Source organism: Peromyscus californicus, unplaced genomic scaffold, assembly GCF_007827085.1.
Source record: "Peromyscus californicus insignis strain IS unplaced genomic scaffold, ASM782708v3 Scaffold_5__1_contigs__length_169319896, whole genome shotgun sequence".
In the NCBI taxonomy this organism is placed as follows: Eukaryota; Metazoa; Chordata; class Mammalia; order Rodentia; family Cricetidae; genus Peromyscus; species Peromyscus californicus.
In genome coordinates this window covers 137697194-137706874 of record NW_026294573.1, presented here as the reverse complement: position 1 = coordinate 137706874, position 9681 = coordinate 137697194, and the positions used below count along the sequence as shown (strand labels likewise).

Here is a 9681-nt window from a genome sequence, read left to right as displayed (position 1 = left end):
GTCTGTACTGCAGCAATCAGCACAGATTTGCAGGGGCTAATGGTTGGAGCCTTGTACCTGTTTCTTCACAATGGGGTGTGAAGGAGGCATGCGGGGGCTGCTTTATTTCTTCACATGTGTAAAGCACACCACACACAAATAACTCCTGGGAATCCTCAATTTGAAACCTGCAAAATGTTGGAATGCAACCATCCACATTTGTTAGCTATAGCAAATTCACTGTTGAAATATATACTGAAGATCACTAACAGTCACAAAACAAATTTTATTTTGATTAGTTCCTGTGACTCTTAAAAATGTGGGGGTTAAAGGCAAATTTTGTGAAAGGAGGGACCAAGACTTTTGGAAGAAAAGACAAACATATATATCTGAAAAGTCCCTTTAGGCAGGTCTCAAGACCATGACTGAAAAAAAACCAGAATTATAAACATTTACAACATTATTTTTAGGAATCAATATCATTTGGAGTGTACAAAGCAAGTTCATTCTGTGAGAAATGTTTTCGTAGTTGAACAATCATATCACATCTGAACATTTCAACTGTATATTTAAGATTTATTGAAAGTATTTAGGTGTACCATTATAAGAAAATGAAAATTTTACAATTAGCTATACACTTCTAATTGTAGAATGTTCACTGTATTTTTAAATTAATTTCCTATAAAACCAATGTGATAGATTGATTTTAAAAAGATTCTAGATTTTAATTTTCTTAAAATTGAAAAAAACAGGACAAAAATTCTTTGCATCAAAACATTTTCGAAGATTGAAAAAAACACGAAGAACAAAATTTCTTTGGATCAAAACACTTCCGAGAAATGTAATAAGTTGGTGAGATATTAAGAAACTGGTTGAAACTGGACCAGTGGTGTGGGGGAACAAGTCCCTCGATACATTTTTAAAAAAATCTCATATAGCTCCTCAACTGTTCAAGTGGCAGACAAAATAAATTACCATAAATTATATGCCAAGGCAACTTAAAAACAAAACAGCTTGACGCTAAGGATTTCCTTAGCGCTTCCAGGAAGTGTGTAACACTGCTTCTGGCCCGCAGGTCGGGTGGGCAACCGTCACATGTCAGGGTAGTTGCAGTAGTAGACAGCCGAGCTAGCGTCGGACACCACGGAGGAAATGGCTCCGTGGCTGTCCGAGAGGTTCACACTGCAGTCGTGTCCCTGGTAGGGAAGACCCATCTCGGGCTTATACACAAAGTGCAGATACTGTTCGAATTCCGTGCGGTCCATCTCCCCTAGGAGCTCGGTGGTCTGGTTGGGGTCCGTGCCATCCCGGCAGGGCAGAGCCTCAGGAGGGGGTGAAGGCTGTCCCGGGCCGTGCGCCGGGTGCTGCGGCGGCGGCTGCGGAGGTGCTTGAGGTTGCAGCTGCTGCTGGGGCTGCGCGTGGAAACCGCGCCCCGCGCTTGCGGCGGGGGAGCCCATGGCGCCGTAGTACAGGTGCAGGGCGCTGGGGGGCGCCAGGATCCCCGGCATCGCGGGACCCGAGGGTTCTGGCCCCACTCGCATGGGGCCAGCGGGCGGCTCGGCGGGCACCGTGTAGTCCGAGACCTGCGCGTAAGTGTAAGCGCTGGCCGCCGGGCAGTCTCCCGGCAGCGGGGCAGCGAAGAAGGCCGGGTCCTGCTCCACGCCATCCAGCGGGGATGTGTCCGGAGTGGGCAGAGTGTAGCCGTCGAGCGCAGGGGCGCCTAGGCCCTGGCAGTCGCGGTAGTGGGCGCCCATGTGCGGGGGCAGAAGCGGCGGGCCGGCCGCGAACCCCGGCTCCGGGAAAGGCAGGCCCAGGCCGTCCATGGCCACGCGACCGCCCTCGGGGCCCAGCGCGCCGGCCTGAGGCTCGGCCAGAGCGTGCAGGAAGCCTCCCTCCACCCGCTTCATGCGCTTCACCTGCTTGCGCCGCCGCGGCCGGTACTTGTAGTTGGGGTGATCCTGCATGTGCTGCACGCGCAGCCGCTCGGCCTCCTCCACGAAGGGCCGCTTCTCCGCCAACGTCAATGCCTTCCAGGACTTGCCTGCAGGGAAAGTGGAGTTACCCGCCTGAGTCCCAGCGCCCAGGCCCCTCTCTCGTACAATCTTCAACTGGGCGAGCCGGCCAGGAGCAGAGTCGAATTAGGATGAAAATCTCGAGATGAAAGTCTCGGGTTTCCTTCAAGGCCTCTTAGAAGAGGCTTCCTCCCTTACTTATCTCCCCTTAATTCGAAAAACTGGCAAAGTCCCCTGGGCTGTGAAGGGGTCGGACCAGGCATGTCCTGGTCGCCTCTCTGAAGCGCTGAGAAACCCTTGTATTTGCTCGTGGGCCCCAAAGACCAAAGCCAAATGGTGCTTTGGTGAGACCGGGAGCTGAAGGGACAGAGTCTACAGCACACCGGTTCTGTCGGGCGCAAGACAAGGAAAAAACACCTTTTGGCTTTAGGAAGTGGCTACCCGATTCGCTGGTGCGCGCAGGGTGGCCTGGATCCCACCCCCGCTCCGACTCACCTAGCATCTTGCTCAGCTCTGCGTTGTGCAGATCCGGGTTCTGCTGTGCCAGCCGCTTGCGCTCGTCTTTGGCCCACACCATAAAGGCGTTCATCGGCCGCCGGATGCGAGACTCAGTCTTGGCTCGACTCGAGGTCCCGGCTGGCGGTCCGCTACTCGCCACCACTTCGCCTTTCACCTTTACGTCCCCGAGGGGGCTCAGGGACTCGGCCCAGGGGCAGGGGCCCAACCCGGCCATCACCGCGGGCAGCGCGCTCCGGGGCTGGCTCTGGTCGTCACTGGCGTATCCCGCATCCGGGCTGCTCATGGCGCTCCAGACCGACCCCGCGCTCCGCTACCTGCCACCGGACACGCCGCTTTCCCCGACTTCGAGACAGGAATGGGGAGCTAGCCTAGGGATGCCCAGAGGGACGCGCCAAGTCCGCGCCGGCTCGAACCTCCCGCTGCTCTCCGGGCTACGTCTAACTCACCGGTGACACTGAGAGTGTCCCCCCAGCCGCCGGCCCTTTTCTTTATAGATGCGGCCAATGGCGCGGCGGGGGCGGGCCGGACCCTAGTCCGTAGGCCCCCGCCCAGTCGGTGGTCCGAGTCCCAAGTCCCAGTTCAACCCCGCACCCGCCCTTTTCCCCTCCCCCGAAGGAGCACTAGGACTACACCTGCCGGGGGGAAAAACTGGCTGGAGCCAGGCTCTGGCGCCAAGTCCTCTCCGTCTTGGGAAATGGGACTGCTGAAATTCAGCTGTCTATGGGTGCTCACTGTACCGGAATATTGAAGTACTAGTCACAAGATAGTTCACATTAACATACTAGGTATCCATTCCAATTTAAAAAAATTACTGGAGGCAATTACCTTCATATGGTTTTTCAGGGGGAAAAAAATACTGTTGTTCTCCCGAGAACTCATCATGCTTACATTATATTAAAAATGCCGAAGGTAAATTGTATTTTTTAAAACCAAAGTTTAATATAAAATGTACATCACCGACATTTCACTACTCAATGAATTAAAAGTTCAAGTCAACGCTTGGGAATTTCTGTATTAAACATAAAATACATATAACAAAAACTGCTGATGTGTGTTCAGTAAAAGAGGCAAGACTTGGTATTATTTCTAAAGACTTATAAGAGGTCATGGTTCCATCCCAAACACCACAAAAATAAAATGCAAAGACAGCAGCACTGTGATGTTCGTTGGAGGAAAAGGGTCAGCCCATTTAAGCAGCAAAATCCATACCCTGACAGATGGTTACAGCATTTCTATATATTTCTTAACCCTGGAAAGAAAACCGCCAGTGCCCTTTATTCCAGACCTGAAAGTGCTTTTCTATGGGCTTCTAAACATGCCGGTCTAGAGTGATTATCCCAGCAGCTACTCACTCAGCACCCTCTGAACCTTAGCAAACTAGTTTAGCCCCCAACCAGTCTTTTGAGTGGGTAGGGCTATAGCTACCAGGAGAGGAAATAGACTTGAGGCTAGTACATGCATTGGGAGGATGTTACTCACAACTAGCAGATGGCCTTCAGACCAGAAGCTCCAAAAGTATACAAGTTCATAGTTGTATGTGTGTTAGTTTGCATATTGGTGTTGTTTTCTAAGAGAACCAACATAGTCATTCTTGCATAATTTCAAGGAAGGAAAATTCAAGGACAGGGGACTCACCAAGCTGGAGAAAGTCTATGTGATGGCTATGATTCTGTAATGGAGCACTTGAGAAGTGGAGGCAGAAAGATAAGTTCAATATCACCCTCAGCTACAAGTGGAGTTAGAGGCCAGCCTGAGCTAAATGCAATTCTCTCTGGAAAGAAAGAGAGAGGGAGGAAAGGAGGGAGCGAGGGAGGGAGGAAGGGGACTCAACATAGTAGTTTCCAAAACAGATTTTGTTTGCTATGAAGGGCTAGTTGAAAAGGATCACTTACTCCTCCGCCTGGGGTGGTCCTGCGTGTGTCTGTGGGGAGAACTGATTGAGGCTTTCTTGAGTGTTGTTTCAGAGAACAAGTCTGGCTTCCTGCAGGTCCCAAAAAGCACGGAGCTTTTGCTAACTCCTGGCCTGCAGTTTCTGGAATTACTTTTTCTACAAAGAACTCTGGGTATGAAAGCCAGTTTTTCTTTAATGTGTTATGTTGTAAAGCAACGGTGAATCTCCATCCCGTTTACAGCTGGTAGCCATGCCGCAGCAACAGTGGCAGTCCTCGAAGCTCCAGGTCTGGAAAGTTCTTACGAAAGGGGAGGGGGCAAATCGGCCTCAAGATATTAGAGAAAACGTTATTTTTAATTGGTGATCAGAAAGTCATTGGTCTTAAATTTAACTGATGATGTGCTTTTCCTCAAGGCTTTATGTTTTTCTGAAAAGCATATTGGCTTGAAAGTAAAACAAAATTGCATTGCAAATGTGTAAGTAAGGAAACCATAGGGGTAGAGAACAATATTACAAATTAATCCCCTAGCCAGGTGCTCTTAAGAAAAATTCTTTTTTGTTATTTGTTTTGAAAGAGGGTCTCCCTATGTAATCCTCCTGCCTCCCATCCGCAGTATCACAGTCCCTGACCTCCACAGTGGACTCTTAACAGACATCTTTTCAAAGATCTCAGGACTGAATTTTCTCTTTCTGTGAAATCTTTTATAAACCAAGGGTTTTGTTTGGAATGAAGATTGAAAACAGTACCGGGTCCAGAAACGCATTTCTCTGTCTTCTCTGTTGACTGATTTCTCCGAAAGTTAATTCAAGAGTAAGTCTAGAAAATGTATTTGCACAAATTTACCTGGGTCCCTCCTGTTCTCGCTCGGTGAAGGGAACCTGGAATACCGAGAAAGTGGTGGGAAAGAAAGCCCAAGGGCGCCCCACCGTTATTTGCTCTCGTTCCTGGAGATTACTCATCTGTCTGAGAGAAAGCCCAAGGCACTAGGAGTCGGAGCGTCCACGTTTTGGCTTTTCTTCCCCATTACCTACCTCCCTTGGAGTCCCAAGGTAGCACTTTACTTAGCAAATCTTTCGGTAAATGTGGCGCTTTCCCGAAACTGGCCCCCTTCCCATCCTCTTACCTAGATCTAACTTCTGCTGACCATTCTCTTGACAGATATTTTAGAGGAGTGTTGGGGGCGACCGCACCGCAGACCCGCCCGCAGTGTGTGTAGACCATATTTCAGTTTCTTCACTAAATGAGTGTTGGAAACGGAGCTCACGACCTTATCAAAGCCAGCCACAAATGCCACATGTAAAGAAGCAAACATCCGGAGCGGCTTCCTGCAAGCCTTGCTTCCCTCAACTCTAGAGATTTACTGGGGTGGGGGTGGGTATCTGGAGTACAAGCCTGGCGCGCCTGTGTGCTGCAGCTTGCACACTGCAGGAATTCTGGGCGGCTACTGACGGAGCCACATCCCCATGCAGAACGCGAGGGTCGAATTGCTGGGCAAGGAAGCGACTACTGTAACAAGAAGCTGAGTCTGCGGCCGCTTGGGGCCTGTAGCAAGCGGGTAGGTGATCAACTGTGACTCGGTAAAGGAAGAGTCAAAGCAGTGCTCTACCGCATGCCTCTGAGTGAGCGGTGATTTTTCGCAGGTTTTGTGGGAGGTTTTTTGGTGTTGGGTGGCCAGGGCTTGTTAAAGGACACTCAAGTTCATTGCGCAGGTTCCTGTGGGCACCCAAGCAGATCCATGGTCTCTGGAGAACAAGTTCATGGAGACGGAAAGGAGAGCGCTGGCTGTCACCCTGGGGACACCCCCCCCCCCCGTACCCCAACCCCCGCAGGCTCTAAGATAAAGAGACAATAGTACTCCTGCTCCGCCTAAAAACAGGGCTTCAGAGGCTGCCTCTAGGAGCCACGAGGGAAGTGCACAGCGCGGAGCGTCGTGCTGGGGCTCCGCACCTCCCAGGTAGGGCCACGCAGAGCGACGCCGTGGATTGGCACGTCGCACCCGGGCACTAAACGGGCATCGTCACTCCTCCCCTGTCTACCTTTCGCGTCCATCCCCGGTCCTTGGTCAGTCTTCTTTGGGTCCGGGATGGAGATGTAAATTCGCGAGCAGGAGGGGAGAGAAAGCGAAGAAAGAGTGGCAAGAAAGATATAGGACCCCTCGGTGATTTTACAGGACCTTCAGGCCAGACCGGGCAATCTTGGCTACACCCACCTCTGCCACGGGAGCTGAGAAAGTTTCCCCCAAGATTAACTTCGGGGACGTATTCTCCACAAGGATGAAAGCGTGCACCCTAAGTGGGCGGGATCTCACGTAACTCTGTTCGAATCCCTCTAACTCGCGGCTCCTCTCCTAAACCCCTAAACCCCACTCTAGCAGCTGGCGACTCTTAAGTCCGAGTCCTCCTTGCTGCTTGGCCCTGCCTGAGGTTTGCGCAGCGAAGCAGGAAATGCGCGGTTCCCGCTTGACTTCCCAGCTCAGAAACTGGTCTGAGGAATGTTTCTTAGAACCCACAACCCCAACTGCGAACCCCAGATGAAGTATGGACTCTTTCGCTTTATTGCCTGGTCTGTGGAACTTGAGGTTCTCTTGGGAAGGTGATCTGAGAGCGAGGAATACAGCTTTGCTCACATTTCTCTGGAGTCTTCCTTGGCCTTTTTAGGTGGTGGTTACTGCAGCCTGTCACCATTGTTGCCACCCACATCCTTGGAGAATTGTAATTCTCAGTGACATTCTTAGCAGCAGATCCACGGTGAGCAGAGCACTTGCACTCTCACCCAAAGGAGAGCAGAAGGGCAGGGCATGCTTCCCAGGAATGTCTAGTGTGGTGTCTTTCCTCTGATTTATTAAGATCCAGCTGCACGTTCTCAGTCTATGTTCCTATAATAATCTGGTCTTGGCATGTGAAAATGATGCTGACCACAGAGGGTCGAGCACACTGTGTTTTCTTTTGTTTTGTTTTTGTAGCAGAAGTAATATGCGCCTTTTCACTCTGAAAACGCTGCTTCCAAGATCCACTAGGAGGACTGACCACATGGTGCCAGATGGTTGGTTAGGTCAAGGTGTGCATTCTGTGATCATAGAAAGATCCCAGTTGAATAGGTTGGAGGAACTGCCACTCCCGACAGCCTTCATTACCTCCTGTGTGCACCTCACTGGGCCCTAATTTATCTTCCAAGGTTTAAAAGCACAAAGGAGAACGTTAGAAAACCTTTGCGGGTTCTGCAGCTGCGTTCAACTGTCGGTTACCTGGATGCTCTTCTCTATCCATTTGTCCGACTTGCCAACAACTTTGTCTTTGGTTTATTCACAGCAACACAGCAACCTTATGTTCCCTTCATCTTTCACCCAAACCACACAATTCATCAGTCTTCAATAAATACTTATGGATAATAGAATGGCTGTCTGGATCAGTCCCAGTGTCATACTTCTATTTGAAAAACTAAGAACCACCTCCATAGGCCTTAGCAGCTCATCTGTATAGGCCCGTGGTCACAAGGCTTCTGGAGAACAATATTCTTTTCCCTTCTTCAGTAATTCAGTTTGCAACTGAAATCACACATTACTGAGCATTTAAATCCTGAAGCTATCAGTGTTTTCAGTGCTGAAATCCAGGCTAAGGGTACACACGGATAATTTTACACATAGCTATGACACAAAAGTAAATGTCTGTCTTTGGGGCATTTTGGAAGTAATCTTTGAAATTAATTTCTTCAAAAGCAGGGTATTGTTTACAAAGCAGTTTCCCCAGCTTGTCTAACCCTCACAACTGCCCTGGAGCTTTGTGAACCCAAGGCACTACAGTCTCCTTTTGCCGAGGAGACTGAGGTAGAGAGAGGATCTGAGACTTAAAGCCACATGACAGGGGTTCTTGGACCATCTAATTTCCCTAACTGTAAACAGTAACAGATCTTATTTTGAATTTATTTCTGTGCCATGTTTATTAATAATGAGAGACAAATCGGAATTTACAAGGTCTAAATAGAGAAGGAAGTTGGCAGCGAGGGATTAAGGATCCTGGGAACACAATGCAATTTTCTTATTAACTGGGTTGTGGTGATTTTGATATCAGAAATACAGCAATGCAAAAGGAAAACATATTTGGAACATCTAAGTTTTTAAAGAGACAGTCTAAGCCTTGCATAACATTTCATTTATTTTGACTCTTGTTTCCTATAGACAAATTCTAATTCACTGAGCTACATGAGGTCAAAGACAGAGCTAAAGTTCACATAGAAGGAAAGCAAGTTTTATCATTGTGTGCCATGTTCTCAGGCTGTAAAAGACTTGATTGTCTATCATGAACTGTTGTAAATCTCATTCATCACCTACTTAAACCACCAGCCTTCAATATACATTATCAAGACTGTTTTAAAGGCATAAAAGCCATAGCAGTTAGATAAATTCTCTGTGCTCTAATTGATCTTAAAAAAATTTCGATTATTTTGTTATGAAACAGAAAGTTAAGGTACAAAGCAATTTAGTGATTTGCTTGATGCTTCCAATAATCCCAAGAGATAATACTGTTCATTTAATCAACAAATAATTATCTAGTTCCATTAAGTGTATGGCTTAGCATCCCGACTTGTCTGGTAGTAAGCAAAAACATGGGGGATGAGCTACTTAGGACTGAGTTCTGCTTCGGCAGCACACTGGTTGTGTATGTTTGGAATGCTGTGAAATCTCTGTAAAGCTTACCTGAGAAGTGGAGCACAGTGACAATATCAATGACTCCTTAGGCTTTTATGAAGATGAAGAAGTTCATTGTTCACGAACTCCGTAAAATAGGGCCAGGCACATAGTTAATATGTGTACATTTAAACTGATGAAAATGCACTGAGAGAAAAACAGAAGCTGCCATTGTGTAGGGCATAAGTGAATGCAGCTGCAGAACAAGTGTGTTTCATAGCAGGTTAACATTCGATAGAAGTATCTTATTGCCATGCTTTTATCAAAGTTTATTGGAAAGTTTTTAGGGAAGCTTCTATAACTATTGTGTGTTTTCTGACAAAAACCTATGGAGGACACTCCCTTATGTCACTGTCATCTAAGTCTCATATCTAGCGTATTTTGCAAACTGCCCCAATGTTGTCTTTTTTCTGGGTCTGAATTACAGAATTATATAGAATATTTTGTTATCAAGTCTTATCAATCTTTTCCCAAATCTCTATTAACTTTCAGAGTCTTTCTCTGCAAGAATGCCCACAGCCTAGTCAGGCTGATGATAGCCCACACGTCCAGTCTGGGTGGGAAAAGCACTGGTGATGTTCACCTCAGTCACTTG

The 9681-nt window shown here is 48.0% G+C and overlaps 1 protein-coding gene across 3 annotated transcripts; it reads right to left on the bottom strand.

The window, feature by feature from the left end:
- Positions 1–245: 245 nt before the first annotated feature.
- Sox17 (SRY-box transcription factor 17) lies at positions 246–5642 on the bottom strand. Of its 3 annotated transcripts, none has more exons than XM_052718068.1 (3): positions 4403–5642; positions 2487–2878; positions 246–2020 (listed from the first exon to the last, which is right to left on the bottom strand). In XM_052718068.1, the coding sequence occupies exons 2-3, from the start codon at positions 2791–2793 to the stop codon at positions 1071–1073; spliced, it is 1257 nt and encodes a 418-aa protein (XP_052574028.1). In that variant the 5' UTR covers positions 2794–2878; positions 4403–5642; the 3' UTR covers positions 246–1070. The 3 variants fall into 3 exon arrangements, with proteins under 3 accessions (XP_052574028.1, XP_052574027.1, XP_052574025.1); XM_052718067.1 differs by having other exon boundaries at positions 2487–5280; positions 5526–5639; XM_052718065.1 differs by having other exon boundaries at positions 2487–5641.
- Between the last annotated feature and the right edge of the window lie 4039 nt (positions 5643–9681).

Bases quoted from the DNA above. Each gene is read 5' to 3' on its own strand.
- Sox17 (XM_052718068.1), bottom strand. From the start codon at position 2,793: ATGAGCAGCCCGGATGCGGGATACGCCAGTGACGACCAGAGCCAGCCC. The intron at 2,021-2,486 runs GTGAGTCGGAGC...CTTTCCCTGCAG, and splicing joins AGAGCTGAGCAAGATGCTAG to GCAAGTCCTGGAAGGCATTG.